At 52.9% G+C, this 16,156-nt stretch overlaps 1 protein-coding gene across 8 annotated transcripts in view; it reads left to right on the plus strand.

Annotated features, from left to right (window-relative positions):
- SMARCA4 (SWI/SNF related, matrix associated, actin dependent regulator of chromatin, subfamily a, member 4) overlaps window positions 1–16,156 on the plus strand; it is an 89,714-nt gene that overhangs the window by 10,582 nt on the left and 62,976 nt on the right. For 7 of the 8 annotated variants that reach the window (XM_042928448.1, XM_042928450.1, XM_042928451.1 and 4 more), the window contains exons 2-8: window positions 6,655–6,904; window positions 8,995–9,127; window positions 9,938–10,342; window positions 10,669–10,767; window positions 11,902–12,160; window positions 14,460–14,586; window positions 15,103–15,276. In XM_042928448.1, the coding sequence (XP_042784382.1) occupies window positions 6,683–6,904; window positions 8,995–9,127; window positions 9,938–10,342; window positions 10,669–10,767; window positions 11,902–12,160; window positions 14,460–14,586; window positions 15,103–15,276 (1,419 nt within the window). In that variant the 5' untranslated portion in view covers window positions 6,655–6,682. Of the gene's footprint in view, window positions 1–6,651; window positions 6,905–8,994; window positions 9,128–9,937; window positions 10,343–10,668; window positions 10,768–11,901; window positions 12,161–14,459; window positions 14,587–15,102; window positions 15,277–16,156 lie in introns of all 8 variants that reach the window. The other variant, XM_042928449.1, reaches the window with a different exon arrangement.

The raw sequence follows: 16,156 nt of genomic DNA on the forward strand, positions 1-16,156 counted from the left end.
TTTCGCCTGCGGTGCGGCATCACTTTCTGCCCGTACGAGCCTTGCTTGCGTTCACTCGAGGGATGCCGGCTGTGACCCCTGAGGGGGGGATTGGCCTCCGCACCAGCCTACGGAGGAGGAAACGGGCTGGTGGAGGTTAAGTCGCCCACCTAGGATCATGTGGTTGGCAAGTGGTAAAGTCCACACGCAGCCCTGCCTCCCCGCTCTGGCTGGGTCATCTTCCCTGTGGCTTCTTTGTGACTGGTAACATCCTCAGCAGTTGTAAATCCCTAGGGAGCAGAGCAAGTCACAGTCTCTCTCGAGTTGAAAATATCCCTTTCCTTCCTCTATCTCCGTGACCTTGAGATTGTAAAGGAAAACCGATTTCCTCTGCTCACAGCACTCTAGCACCAAATGTACGGGTTTTCCACACCGAGCAAGTTTCTGCAGATACCAGCTGAGTGTCCTACACTTCAACTCTGACACTGATTACCCAAAGTTAGTGCAGACCTCAGAGGTTGGGGGCTCAGTCCCACAAGACTGCCCCCCCACTGCAGGCACCGGTCTCAAGGAGTGGGTCCCCAGGTTACCCGCACTTCTGTCCAACTTGGTTACAAATGGGGTTCCCATGACCCTCTTCTCAGGTTTAATTATTTGATATAATAGCTCACCAACCTTGAGCCATTTACCTATGTTTGCCAGTTTATTATAAAGGATATTGTAAAGGATAGGGATGAATAGCCGTATGAAGAAGTAAATAAACTGAGATCTAGAAGGATCCTGATCCCAGGAACTTCTGTCCCCATGGAGTAGGAATGCACCATCCTCCTAGCACATGGATGTGCTCACCAACCCATAAAGCTCTCCTAGCCTCTTAGAGTTTTTATGGATGCTTTATTATGTAGACGTGTATTAATTCACTTTCCAATTCCTCTCCCCTCTTTGGAGGATGGGGCTGAAGCTTCTAGTCATGGTTTGGTCTTTCTGGCAACCAGCCCCCATCCTGAAGCTATCCAGGAGCCACCCAGAGTCCCTTCATTAGAATAAAAGACCCTCCTATCCCTGAGGAAATTACAAGGGTTTTAGTCAAAAACTGAAGGCAGAGACCAAATACATGTTTCTCACGATCTCAGGGAGACAAAAATTTTCTTGAACAGGACGCCAAAACCATTAGCCATGTAAGGACAAACCTGATAAATAAGACGCCATTAAAATAAGAACTTCTCTGGGCACTGGGTGTTGTATGTAAGTGATGAATCATGGGAATCTACCCCCCAAACCAAGAACACACTGTATACGCTGTATGTTAGCCAACTTGACAACAAATTATATTAAAATAAATAAAAAATGAAAAGGCAGAAAATAAACAAAATAAGAACTTCTCTGCGTCCCGAGACACCCTTAGGAGAATGCAAGCAAGGGTGAGCCCCAGACTGGGAGAGGAACCACATATCCCCAAGTGAAGCATTAGTGAGAACAGGGCCTCTGCAGAAGTGAGTATCTCCGTGGCCAGTCAGCATACAGAAAGGGATTCGATGCCATTGGTTGCAAGGGAAATGCCAAAGAAAATTATAAGATACGATTATACACTCACTGGAACAGTTACAAGTTACAGGGACCGACAGTGCCGAGCGCCAGCGTTGACAGAGAGGAGCTGGAACGCATTACTCTCTGCTGCGGGGATGGCGGTGTGTGGGACTGTGGTCCTGATTTGGAAAGCTGGCGATACTTACCAGAGCCAAATTTATGCCTTCCTCTGACTAACGGTTCCACTCCTGGGTCCCCAAGGAAAATGAATGCGTGCGTCTGCCAGATGACGTTGGTAGCAGCTTTAGTCGCGACAGCCCAAACCTGGCCGCACAGGGTCTGCGAATAGGAGAGTGGGCAGATGAAGAAGAACGAAGGACCACCGTCCCAGCAACGTGGGTGCCCCTCGCAGAAGAGTCAGAGGATACCACCGTGGGTTTTTCTTTCTTTTTTTTTCCAGATGCAGTTCAGTAACGGGTGAAACCGAAGAGTGGTAGAGGCAGAGCAGTGTTTCCCTCTGGGGGGGGTGGTCTTCATGGGAGGGGCCCAGATGCCTTCGAGAATGTCGGAAGTGTTCGGTCTGATCTGGGATTCATCCAGCCGTATGCCTAGGTGTGCTGACGCTCCGTGCGAGTGAATCCGATGCTCCCTCTTGACACCCAGGACCAGAGAGCTGCTCCCGTTCCACTTTCCTGTCCTCTCCATCATGATGCTGGGGGCCTGCCGGTACGCGTCTGCGTGCAGACGCCAGCACCCTGATGGGGCGCATCAGGGTTTGGGGGGGCCCACCCCACTGTGCTGCTCAGGAAGGTTTTGCATTGTGTCTGTACTTTTTGGGTTCCTTTTACTGTCACTCCCCACGTGTGTCTGAGCTTTCAGTCCAGAAATGAGTTGGCTGCCGGTGACTCCGTGCACTTACCTGCCTCATCGCAGCCTGACGCTTCAGAGGTGACAGCTTCTGAAGCAAATGCCATTTGTATTATTTTTATTACTTTATTTATTAAGGATCATTTATTTTGAGAGAGAGCGCGTGCATGCGTACACACATGTGGGAGACAGGCAGAGAAAAGAGAGAATCCCAAACAGGCTACGCCGTCAGGACAGAGCTGGACTCGGAAATTGATCTCACAAACCATGACTGCATGACCTGAGCCGAATAAAAGACTCAGACTCTTAACCGATTGAGCCACCCAGGTGCCCTATTTTATTTTTTTAATGTTTTATTTGTTTTTGAGAAAGAGAGAGTATGAGCAGGGGAGGGGCAGAGAGAGAGGGGGAGACACAGAATCTGAAGCAAGCTCCAGGCTCCAAGCTGTCAGCACAGAGCCGACGTGGAGCTCAGACTCACAAACCGTAACCGTGAGATCGTGACCTGAGCTGAAGTTGGACATTTAACCGGTTGGCTGAACCACCCAGGCGCCCCGCAGATGACATTTTTAAAAGCCCGTTGTGGGGGCTCCTGGGTTTCTCAGTTGGTGAAGCGTCTGACTCTTGATTTCGGCTCAGGTTATAATCTTAACGGTTTGTGGGTTTGAGTCCCGCATTGGGCTCTGTGCTGACAGCGCGGAGCCTGCTTGGGATTGTCTCTCTGCCTCTCCCCCCACAAATAAATAGACAAACTTAAAAACTAAAAAAAAAAAAAATTTTTTTTAATATGTATTTTATTTTGAGAGACAGAGTGCGAACGGGGGAGGAACAGAGAGAGAGGGAGATAGAATCCAAAGCAGGCTCCAGGCTCTGAGCTGTCAGCACAGCACGATGCGGGGCTTGAACTCACAAACGGCGAGTTCATGACTTGCGCTGAAGTCGGACGCTTAACTGACTGAGCCACCCAGGTGTCCCTAAAAAAATTTTTTTTTTAGGAATGAAAAAATACAGGGGCACCTGGGTGGCTTGGTCAGTTGAGTGTCCAACTTTGACTTAGGTCATGATCTCATGGTTCGTGGGATTGGTCCCACATCAGGCTCTGCACTCTTGGTCGGGAGCCTGCTTAGGATTCTCGCTCTCTCCTCCTTCTCTCTCTGACCCTCCCTCGCTTGTGCTTTCTCTCTCTCTCAAAGACGGAAACTTAAAAAAACAGATACATTTAAAAAAAAGTTTCTTCTGAAACCCTGTACTTCTCAAAGGTAGATGTTGCCATATTTTGGCACAAAATTATTATCTGATGTCCTCCAGCATCTTCAGCAAACTTCATGTGTCTGCTGATGAAGTTAGTGCTTCTGAGGGTGGAGGTAATTAATTTCTAGAGGTACGCTGCATTTTGATGGGAAGAAGGTCTGACACTAAGTATCAACTACTTTTAGAAGAACCATCATTCCAAAGACACTCCCCAGTGTTTGCTCTTTGGCACATCTGCCTTTAGGTAAGCAGATGACATCATCCCTAGATGACGTTCCCTAGATTTTATTTTGCTGTTGGTTTCAGTTGGCTTGACTTAGAATAGAGACCTTCAGGGGCCCCTGGGTGGCTCAGTCGGTTAAGCGTCTGACTTCAGCTCAGGTCACGATCTCATGGTCCATGAGTTCGAGCCCCGCATCGGGCTCTGTGCTGACAGCTCAGAGCCTGGAGCCTGCTTCGGATTCTGTGTCTCCCTCTCTCTCTCTGCTCCTCCCCCGTTCATGCTCTGTCTCTCTCTGTCTCAAAAATAAATAAACATTAAAAAAAAAAAAAAAAAGAATAGAGACCTTCAGTTGAGAAAGCATCCGTGAGCTCCCAGATGCCACGGGACTCCTTTGAGTATTTTCGGGGCCGCTGTCTCTCTTGTCACCTCGCTGCAGTCTCTCTGGGCCTGAGAGGCCCTGTGGGCGCAAAGGGTCCAGAGGGGCACCCTGAGGAGCCATCTTCCTTGACCCCGGCCGTGGCTATGTTCATGTCACTCAGGTGTCCACCTGTGAAGTATGACTGCAGGTGCGTCTTGCCCTAGACAAACCCTGGGCTGGAGGTTTCAGACGTGAGAATCAGCATTTTAGAAAACGATTGGGATACAGGTCAGCCACGTGGCAGAGCCTGGAGCGGCGTCTGGAGGTAACAGGATCCTAGTTCTGTAGCAGAAGGTAGGACTGTTCACACATGTCTGAATCAGGTCTGATTTTGCTTCTAAATGAATTTGTCTCTATTTAAAAAAAAAATTTTTTTTTTTCTTAACGTTTATTCATTTTTGTGAGACAGAACAGAGCGTGAGCAGGCCAGGTGCAGAGAGAGACGGAGACAGAATCCGAAGCAGGCTCCAGGCTCTGAGCTGTCAGCACAGTGCCCAACGTGAGGCTCGAACTCACTAACCTTGAGATCATGACCTGAGCCGAAGTCGGATTCTTAACTGACTGAGCCACCCAGGCGCTCCACATTTGTCTCTATTTTTTAAAAGTTTGATTCTCCCCGTCTCTGGGCTTACGGGATTTTGGATTTGTGAGGAAGGGATTGTGAGCACTTTCTTGAGCAATTGGGTCTGTTCCTAGTCAGGCTGGTGCGCTGGTCACTGGTCCATGCCCTGCCAAAGTTTCTGATTCTCTCTGCTCTGATTATTTAGCCATGAAACTGGGACAAAGACGTTTTGGCTTTTGATCGATTACCCAGGAAAATATGCCCATCTTTCAAATGAAAACTTTACTTTGTTTTAATCAAGAGAATTAAAAATGTTCTTAGACTTCTTAACAAAACTTATCCTTAGAACCAGAAGAGCCCAGTAAAGTTTTGGGACAAAGAGAGTCACTCCCAACACCAGAAAAGTCTACAGAAACAAAGCACATTTGAGACATGCCAACAAGAGAGGGGCTTTTAAATAACTCAGTATGTGGCAGAATGAGAGAACACAGCAGAAATCCACTAGAAATCCTTTTGAAGACTATTACATGTTAAAGGTGGTCCTGGGTAGAATTCTATGAAGAGAAGCATGCCTAGCATGTGCTGAGTAATACTGTTGCGGATGTGTGCGCCTGCGTGTGGAACAGTCTAGAAGGGAGGCAGTGAAGTGTGGTGGGAGTCCCGGCAGCCACATGAGGGCAGCTGTCTGCCCTGGCCGACTCAGCTCCATCCTTACGGCTCTGGTGGTGGCCCACATCTCTGAGGAAACCCCCAGCCCCTTCTTCCCACCCCCACCCCCCATCACCCTGCCTGGCTCGGATAAGGAGGGCTTTGTTGCTCGTTGCTCCCTGCAGGGCTGGTAAGCACTTCACCTCTGCGTGTCTGGTGTGGTGCTGGGAGATTTTAAGTTCTTGTGATCTTGTGTTTTCTACCTTTCAGCTCTGAAGATGTATTCCTCTATCATCATGAAAGAAGTTCTTAAATTGAAGAGAATTGTATTTAAGGCTATATGTAAATATACAACAGATGAAGGGTTACCTGAACCTAGAACCCTTACTGTAGAAAACCGGATGAAATTTACCAGCTCGTGGCCCTGTCTTAGCAAGCATAATTAATCACCTTACCACCATCATTAGATTTTTTTTTCCCCCTTAGCATATGATTGGATCTCGTCGTGGCTCTGGGACGTAGTTCTGAGCATCAATTTTCAGATTATGGAAACTTTCGATGGACTTTAGACACGTGAATATCACTGTGGAAGTATCTGAGATATCAGAGCGCCTTTATTTGTGTAATACTTTAAATGAACCTACATGCTAAACTTGTATTCATTTAATTTAAAAGGGACTTGGTCTCACCGCCTTAAATGGGAAACCGGCATCACTTGCCATGAATATTTGGTTTTGTTGAGTGTCCCAAGGCCCAGGTGGATACTGTTGCCAACAGAGGCTTTGAGTCTTAGTCTTGCTCTCCCTTTTTGTCAAATCGGAAGATGGCAGGTGTTAGGCGTGAAGGGTGTATCGGCACCACCCTGAGACGTTCTCTTTGCTGTGATCAGAATAACAGCAAGGGAAGTGAATCCCCAGGTGGGGCAGTGGCTGTATACCTCCACCTCCGGAGTCCCATTCCTCGGGGGAGACTGTGATCTGATTTTGTATGCCCGATGTATTATCTCCTCTGAGAAGAAGGGAGGAGAAAGGTCCGGGTGGTGGGGGTTGCCCGTCAAAGGTGACAGCTCCCTGTCAGATTGGTGCTGCTTACGATACTACGTGTGGCCCTCCCTTGCCAGCTCTGACTCTCCCTGGTGGTGGCTACGACCCCAGACTGACCAAGACTTCTTTCTAGCAGGAGACCACTGTCTGCAGCTCCTGTGAAGATGTCCACTCCAGACCCACCGCTGGGCGGAACTCCTCGGCCAGGCCCTTCCCCGGGCCCGGGCCCCTCCCCTGGAGCCATGTTGGGCCCTAGCCCAGGCCCCTCGCCGGGCTCTGCCCACAGCATGATGGGGCCCAGTCCGGGGCCTCCCTCAGCAGGACACCCCATCCCGACCCAGGGGCCTGGAGGGTACCCTCAGGACAACATGCATCAGATGCACAAGGTAGGGAGCCCGGGCCCACTGCCCGATTGGCTGGGTCTGCGTGATCAGCCGTGCATCCTGGCTTCTGCTGCCAGCCCGCAGCCTTCCCACCGTGTGTCTCCCACGCCCAGCATTCCACGTGGGAAACGCGCTAACACTGCTCCAGGGTTGTCTTTCGTTAATGAATAAAAAGTGCCCAGCTCCTTAAAAAGTAGCTGTGTCACTTGGTTTCCCGCACTCACCTGTGTAACTTATGAAGCAGAGCAGTGGGTGCCCCTTGTCCCTACTCGATCCTGCGCTTGGGCGCCACTCACTGTCATAACGACTTACTTGAACTGATCAGGGACTTTTTTGCCAATGGGGTGTAAAAAAAGCCTCCCAACACAAATAGTTTTTCTTTCTCCCTGTGTTCCTGGGTGGTGGTTGGGGAAGCGAGGAAACATCCTCTTATATGTATTAGCATCTAAAGGAAAAGGTGATGTGTTCAAGTCTCAGAAACCACAGGAGACCCTCGCGGAATATGCAGAGTGTGTGGCCTGGAGGTCAGGGTTCTGTGTTGACCCCCATAGCCTCCCTACCAGGGCCATCCATGTGTTTGTACCCCATTCCACTTAATCTCCCCCCACCCCCCGCTGCCCCACCCATTAGGTGTAGGTGGTTATTGTGCCCATTTTACAGATGAGGAAGTAGGCTCTCAGAGAAATGGTCCCTCACTGTGTCCATGGCAGAGCCATCTTGTCCCTCTGGGTCCTCCCTGCCTTCCCCATCTCCTACACGTTTTTTATTTTTATTTTTTTTTAATGTTTATTTATTTTGAGAGGAAGAGACAGTGTGAGCAGGGGAGGGGCAGGGAGAGAGGGAGACATAGAATCCGAAGCAATTCCAGGCTCTGAGATGTCAGCATAGAGCCCGACATGGGGCTCGAACTCATGAACCCCAAGATCATGACTGAGCCAAAGTCGGACGCTCAACCTACTGAGCCACCCAGGTGCCCCTCCCACACATTTCTGGCAACAGTATCTTTCTTGTCACTTCCTGGGAAGCTGTTGGTGAACCAGCCCCCTCCCTCCCCTCACTGATTTAGTCTGGCTTCTCCAGCACAGCCTCCTCTTTCCCTCTCTGCCCATTTTGGTTTTTTTTTCTCTTATCACTGGCACACACCCCACACCTACCATTTGTCCTGCACAGTGTTAGGAGCCAGGGCCCAGGGGTAGCGGGACACTCCTCGTCTGCGGAGAAGTTCGCTTCCCGAGGGCTGCACCCTCTTCCTGCGTATGAAGCTGCTCCTCGTGGTCCCAGCCAAGCACCCTCTCTTCCTCCCATCTTCCTTCTCTCATGGCACACACTGAGTTGTAGTCAGCTGGGCCACCCATTAGACTGTTCCCGGAGACCGGGATATTTGGGCCAGTCAGGGCCTGGCAGTGTCCTGGAAGGGTCCCGGAAGATGTCCCCTTCACCAGCTATTGCAATAGGGGAAGTACTTAGTGCTGAGGGAAAATGGGCATCATCGCTCCACAGAGGACCGATGTGCCTCTCAGGAGGGATGGAACCATGCCACAGACAGCTTTCCTCCCAACTAGTAGGCTGGAGGCTGATCTCAGATCAGCGAGGACACCTAGTGTAGTGTAACCATACTTACAGGCAGAAATTTCTCTTTGTCCCTCTGACTTACAGTCTCCCAAGGAAGAGGGTTCCTGATCCAAAGACTTGTCACCAGGTCTCCTTGTGACAATTAATGGGGAGCTTGGTGTCCCAGTCATAAACAGCTCCTCACCAGGAGCTCATGTCCTTTCCTCATGGGATTTTGGCCATCTGAAACTGTCTCCTGGCGTCCTGATCCATCTGTCCCTTCGCCTCCAGACCTCTAGCCGCCTAAGTGGTCAGCCATCGCTGTGTGACATTGCTTCATGCATCTACTTGGCACTTAGTGTAGGTATCAGGACCGTAGCTTGGACCTAAGCTGCTTGGTCACGTTGGCGATTCAGTATATACCATGGCGACCTTGGGTGGACATTTTCAGTGGCCGTGAACTTCTCTCGGGTGGCCCTTTGCCTCCTGCCTCTTCCTGTTCCCTCTCGCTGATCTTGCCTTTTCATCGTCCCCTCTTACAGCCAATGGAGTCCATGCACGAGAAGGGCATGTCGGATGATCCCCGCTACAACCAGATGAAGGGAATGGGGATGCGGTCGGGGGCCCACGCAGGGATGGGGCCCCCGCCAAGCCCCATGGACCAGCACTCCCAAGGTACCGTTTGATTACTCTTCTTTCCTTGTATGTGTTGTCCCCCTGGGTGCCCTGAGGTCATTTTTCTAGTTGGGTCTCCCGTAGGCACAAACAGGGTAGACCCAGCACAGTTCAGCCCTTGGGAGACTGTTGGGCTTGGGGTTGGGCTTGGCTGGTGCCCGTCTCAGGCCAGTCTGTCTTTGAGCAGCCCCGGGAGCGGGGACGCCAAAGGGGTGGATACATGTGAAGCACTGGAGGTTAGATGGGGGCTGAGCAGAGTGGGCGCCTCGGGCTGGCAGCTCCCAAGCTACCCAGGAGCATATTAAGGATACACCTTCCCGGGCCCCACTTTAGCTTCTGCGGCAGAATCTTGGGGTGGGGGTGGGGCTCTGCTTTAACAAGCCTTCCAGGTGGTTTTTCTGAACAGGGCAGCTTGAGAATTGATGGAGTATGTGATTTCCTCTTATCGGTGGGAAGCTCCTTGCGCCCAGGGGCTCTACATGGGGGTCAGAGGAGCATTCTATCCTAGCTGAGGGGCAGGGGGCGGGCCTGAGGGAGGCCTGGATCTGTGTAACATCCCAGCATTGACCCTTGGCGACTTGCTGAAAGCTGAGCCAACACCAAACCAGTTGTGCCGGCCGCTGGTCAGGCTGCCAGCGCGTGTCCTCTCTCTGGGCACTTGTCATTTGAATCACAGGAGTAGAGTCCCTTGGCCACCCCCGTCTCGAGATAGGAGCTGGTGTCAGCGCAGCCGAAAGGTTGCCGTCTTTGCCTTAGACGTCCTAGGATGTGTGTTGCCGAGTTACCACTTGGATCCACGTGGCCCCACAGGTTACCCCTCCCCTCTGGGTGGCTCCGAGCATGCCTCCAGTCCGGTTCCAGCCAGCGGCCCATCCTCAGGCCCACAGATGTCCTCTGGGCCAGGAGGGGCCCCGCTGGACGGCGCCGATCCCCAGGCTTTGGGACAGCAGAACCGGGGCCCGACTCCGTTTAACCAGAACCAGCTGCATCAGCTCAGAGCCCAGATCATGGCCTACAAGATGCTGGCCAGGGGCCAGCCCCTCCCCGACCACCTGCAGATGGCGGTGCAGGGGAAGCGGCCGATGCCCGGGATGCAGCAGCAGATGCCAACGCTACCTCCACCCTCTGTGTCCGCAACGGGACCCGGCCCCGGCCCTGGCCCCGGCCCCGGGCCAGGTCCAGGACCAGCACCTCCAAATTACAGCCGGCCTCACGGTAAGACCCACCGTCCACAGCGCTCGGGGTAGGGAGGGGACTGAGCGAACCGACCGGGATGGGCACCGGTGTCAGCCGGCCTGGGCCGTGCTGCCCGCGTGCGTCCCCCCAGAGACAGCGCGGCGTCGGCCCTCGGGCAGGCGGGGCTGCCAGCGTGATGCAAGTTCCTCCCGCCGCCTCTCCGCTCTCCTCCCCCCACCCCGACCTCTCGTCCACACTGAGGGGCTGTTGTTGGCTGTGTCCCCTGGAGCCAGGACTGCCCGTGCGGGTGGATGCGGGCATAAACACAGGATGCCTTTTATTCTTTTGTTTCTCCCCGTGTGCAGGTATGGGAGGGCCCAACATGCCCCCCCCAGGACCCTCAGGTGTGCCCCCTGGGATGCCAGGTCAGCCCCCCGGAGGGCCTCCCAAGCCTTGGCCTGAAGGTAAGTTTCCTCTGTCTTGGTGGCGTGCCTGTTCCCTGCTCTTCACGAGCTTGCGCCATGCAGAACCCGAGAGGGGACTGAGAACAAGTCCTTGCCTTTTAGTTTTCTTTGTTTTAAATATATATATTTTTATAGTTTATTTATTTATTTTGAGAGAGAGTGAGCATGAGTGGGGGAGAGACAGAGAGAGAGAGAGAGAAAGAGAGAGAATCCCAAGCCAGCTCCATGCTGACAGCATGTGGGGCTCAAACTCACAAACCGGGAGGTCATGACCTGAGCTGAAGTCAAACACTTAAATCACTGAGCCACCCAGGCGCCCCAAGTCCTTGCTTCTTTCTGCCTTCTTGGGTCTATCTGTCCCTGGTCCGTTCCCAGAGGTTTAAGTTTGGTTCCACTGCATGATTCCCACCCCACCTTGTCCTGTGGGTCGTGGTGATCCTGGGCTGTCTTTACCAAGAAGAGAAGGGTACTGATGAGCGAGTCCATTGTATGACTGCAGCGAGGCTGTGGGGCGGCATTGCTGTAGCCATGAATACCAGCCTTCAGAATTTGGGCCTCCGAGCCTGGAGGCCACGTGTGACCCCCTGGCCTCCTGAGAATATCCCCCAGTGCTGTGGGAGGCAGGCAGGGTGACAGGGTGGCTCAGGGTTCCATTTCTTCTGCGCGCAGTCTCTGTGTTCTGTGTAAAACGTGGTCTTAAGTATTGGAGAGGCACATCTGTTGGGATGAAGCATGGGCAAAACGGACTCATTCCTCATCCTCTCGAAGGACGAGGTTTAGTGATGGGCACTGAAGAGCTAATTGCCTCAGTAGGCTTCCTTTGGCACCGGATGACAGTCCGGAAACTTCTGGTCCTAGGAGGCCATACGCGGCAAGACCAAACCTGTGAGCGGTGCTTGAGCAGGCGTGCCTTCAGGAAGGGGCACATACGCTGAGATCTAGAGGAAGCAGGAGGGAGTGAGACCCCTGAGCAGGAAGCAGCGTGGCAGCCTGCACGGGCTTAGTCAGCCACGGGGACGAGCTTGTCACCGGGGCAGGGAGTGCCCGGCAGGCTCTTCATTTACCCCTGGAATCAAGCCAGAATTCAAAGCTCTGTCATCGCCGCTTGACCCCTCTTTCCCCCACCGCCCCCAGGACCCATGGCGAATGCTGCTGCCCCCACGAGCACACCTCAGAAGCTGATCCCCCCACAGCCCACGGGCCGCCCCTCACCAGCGCCCCCTGCCGTCCCGCCCGCCGCCTCCCCGGTGATGCCGCCCCAGACACAGTCGCCGGGGCAGCCTGCCCAGCCTGCCCCCATGGTGCCCTTGCACCAGAAGCAGAGCCGCATCACCCCCATCCAGAAGCCTCGGGGCCTGGACCCTGTGGAGATCCTGCAGGAGCGGGAGTACAGGTGAGGGAGCGGCTGCCTGGGGCCCCTCACTCGGGGCGGCCCTGATGCGTGTCAGTTTGGCTCACTGTTCTGAAAGCCAGTGAGGTATGTGACCAGAGAGCTGTCACCAGCTGCCTGGTTCTCTGTATAAGTACATATCCTTCCAGAGAAATCCGGTGAAAGCCTGGGCAGCCCTGTGGTCCCAGGTACTCCATGGCGTGCACACCGTTCCTCCGTGGGAGCATAGCTTAGATCATTCTCTGTTTGTACAAAGTGAGCTTTTCTTTTTTTCTCTCTTTTTAAGTTTATTTATTTTGAGAGAGAGTGAGTGTGTGCTTTGTGGGGGGTGGGTGGCAGAGAGAGAGGGAGAGAGAGTCCCAAGCAGGCCCCACACTGTCACTGCAGAGCTTGATGTGGGGCTTGAACTCATGAACTGTGAGATCATGACCTGAGCCAAAATCAAGGGTCAGACACTTAGCCGACTGAGCCTCCAGGTGCCCCAGTGAGGTTTCCTTTTTTGCACACATAGTATCTACCTGGGGGCTATACCATAATTTATTCAGCTGTAATAAGGGATGTCAGGTTGTTTTGAATCCCCGCCCCCAATCTTTTGTTAAAACAGTACTGTATGCACATGTGTCAGAATAAATCCATAAAACGGCCATTGCTTGGGTATGGGGGACACATGCAGGGAAATTTTCCGAGAGTCTGCAAAATGGCCCTCTGCAGAGGCTGTCCCAGTAGGTGTGGGAATGGAAGTGCCCGTTTCTCCTTGCTGATGTTCGGCTCATGAACACTCCACAAGCAACCGGTCAAGCTTTGTGATGGGCCCTTCCCAAACATCACTAGTTGTTGGCTGCTTTGCCAAGGCCTTCTGGGTGCCAGGGGCTGGCTGCGGTGCCAGGCACACAGCAGGTCTGAATCACTCTGTCCCATACTGCTGGGGCACCTCAGATTTGCCTCCTGAGCACCCTGTACCTCCCTCCCCCTTTTTTCCATTGCATTGATAACTTATTCAGGGCTGGCCTCCCTTGACGAATGTAAGCTCCATGAGGGAGGGCTGGGCCTCGTTCGCCGTAATCCCCAGATGTATCAGGAAATCTTTGGCCAATAACAGTCTCCAGAATGCCTCCCCAGCTGTGATGTGCTCCGGAGCTCCCACCCCTGTACCCAGGCACCTCCCCTCCAGCTGCATTTAGACAGCTTAAACGTGGCCTTTCCGGATGTCCTCCTGTCCCTCCCTCCACCGTTTCCTTCCAGTCTCTGTTCCACGCACCCGGCAGCAGCTCATTGGGCCAGACCCTGCAGCCCCTTGACTATCGCTCGCCCTCCCTCACCCTCCGTGTCCTCATCTCAGCTTTCCTCCTCCGTCCCAGGAACTGGTGGCCTTCTTCACACTGTGGACGCAGCCACCTGGTCTGCCCCACCTATACACCCTCAGTGGTGCAGTCTGTTTGCCACACGGCAGCGTGAAGTCTCTTCTGAGTGACTTCTTTAGATCTCTTCCCCAGGTTCAAATCTGCCATTAGTGTCCCATTGCCCATCCAGGAAGCGCCTTTTTGTTTTTAGTCCCTGCCCGAGGCTTTGTCCTTGCCTATTCCACTCTCCCTGTTCCTCTCTCTGTTGAGTAAGTTAGACTCATTACTGCTCCAGGGCCTTTACAGAGGCTGGGCTTGATTCTTTGGCTAATTTAGGCCTAATTGCTGAGGTCACCTGCCCAAAGTGGCCCTGTCCACCTCCCTCACTTCCAGCTCCCTTCTCAGAGTACGTGGTACTCTCTGGAATCAGTGTAAACATTTTTAACTGCTTTATGGCCTGTCTTGTTGATAAGCTTGTGAGCTCTATGAGAATAACAAATATCCCTGTTAGTCTTGTTTAGTGCTAAGGTCTAACACCTGGGTCAGTCCCTGGCACACAGTAGGTGCTTAATAAATATGCGAAACACTGCGAAGGGGGATTATCGCATTTGAACTTTAAGACCAAGCCTGTAGGGTTGCTCTGCGCATTCTCCCTAGGCGAATTAGAGACCCAGGGCTGGGGTAGAGACGCTGGTCTGCCTCCATAAGCCGCTCACACTGCTGGGATGTCAGAAGGCAGGTGTGCCCTGTCGGGTTCTGGTTTCTGTGCCTGTCCTCTTTATGTGTTGTGCGCTGTGGCTGGCATCCTTTATTGAGCTATTTCTTGTCTCATCACTGGGATCTGCCTACCTTGAGAGGTAGGTTCTCCTGAAGCTCCACCTTTAAAGAGAGGGAACAGAGGAGCTCCCGTGAATAGACAAGATCTCTCATCACTGCTCTTTTCTTCTGTCTCTGTATCCCAGGCTGCAGGCTCGAATCGCACACCGAATTCAGGAACTTGAAAACCTTCCCGGGTCCCTGGCCGGGGATTTGCGAACCAAAGCGACCATTGAGCTCAAGGCCCTCAGGCTGCTGAACTTCCAGAGGCAGGTGGGCACAGGTGCAGGCCTGCTGCTTGAGGAAAAGGGCCTTTTCTCCTATTTGCCAGGCAGTTATTAAATGCGCCTTGACGTTGAGAGCAGCAGTGTCCTTGCGTCCTCATTAGCTGGCTGCGCATCTCTCCTCTCGTGCCGTGCACAGCGGTGGGACAGTAGCCGTTCTTGGGATGAGTAGTTGTGCGTCTTCCCTAAGACACCACATCGCATTTTGAAACGGTAGACTTAAAAATGGGCCTGTTTCTGAGGGTGCTTTAATTTTGAATGACCCGTAAGAAGTATGTGGGATTGACGATAGGCGAAGCTGGAGACCTCTGGAGGTGTGAGAGAACCTTCTGCTGGGTGTCCAAAAGCAGTTGTCTCCTGACCTGTGCTTGCGCTACCCATGGGCCCCCTCCAGACGGCATTTAGCAAGGATCCTTCCGGAAATCCAGAGCAGCGTTCTGTCTAGCTTGGGATGTGTAGTTACTCGTGGACCTGACGGAGTTGTGCGCGTCTTGTCTTCCTCAAGCTGCGACAGGAGGTGGTGGTGTGCATGAGGAGGGACACCGCCCTGGAGACGGCCCTCAATGCCAAGGCCTACAAGCGCAGCAAGCGGCAGTCCCTGCGCGAGGCCCGCATCACCGAGAAGCTGGAGAAGCAGCAGAAGATCGAGCAGGAGCGCAAGCGCCGGCAGAAGCACCAGGTGCGGGGGCCCCACCCAGCGCGAGGCTCGGCTGAGCTTGCACGCTTTGGAGTCTCGTTTGGTTTGTGTCTGAGCGTGCTGCCTGTTTGTCTTTTCTGCTCGCCCTAACGGTATTCTGGGCACCGAGAGTATGTCCGTGGACAAAACCAAACGGCAGTGGGAGGACGGGCCATAATCACATATACCACGTTGGGAGGTGGTGGAGTATGAGGAGGCGCAAAGCAGGGGTGGATGGAGGGTGACGGAGGGGCTGTTTACACAGTGTGGATCTGAGTGGAGACCTGAGGGAGGGTAGCCACAGGGACATGTGGGCAAGCAACTTTGCAGATCCAGGAGAAGATGCAAAGGCCCTGGGGCTGGAATGTGCCCTGTGTTCTCTGACCAGCAGGGATCCCAGTGTGGGGAGAAGGGGAGGATGGGGAGGTGACGGGCAGAGCTTCTGGGCCGAGGGCACAACTTGGGCCTTTGCTCTGAGTGAGGGGGGAGCCGTGGAGGGTCCTGAGCAGAGGAGGCCGTGATCTGACTTTACTTTACAAGACCAGTCAGGAAGACCAAATCTGTCTGGAGTAGGATGTGGGGATGATTCTGTTTATTTGCTCATTTCCATTTTTTTTTTTTTTTTTTTTTTGGTAAGTTTTTTAAATTTTATTTTGAGAGAGAGTGAGAGAGAGAGTGGGGGAGGGGCAGAGAAGGAGAGAGAATCCCAAGCAGGCTCCATACTGCCATTGCAGAGTGCAACGCAGGGCCTGAACCCACAAACCACAAGGTCATGACCTGAGCTGAAATCAGGAGTTGGATGCTTAACCGAATGAGCCACCCAGGCGCCCCATTTGCTCATTTACATTTTCTAAAGCTTTTTACTCCCTATCTAATACTGGTA

The sequence above is a fragment of the Panthera leo genome, chromosome A2, assembly GCF_018350215.1.
Source record: "Panthera leo isolate Ple1 chromosome A2, P.leo_Ple1_pat1.1, whole genome shotgun sequence".
Lineage (NCBI taxonomy): Eukaryota > Metazoa > Chordata > Mammalia > Carnivora > Felidae > Panthera > Panthera leo.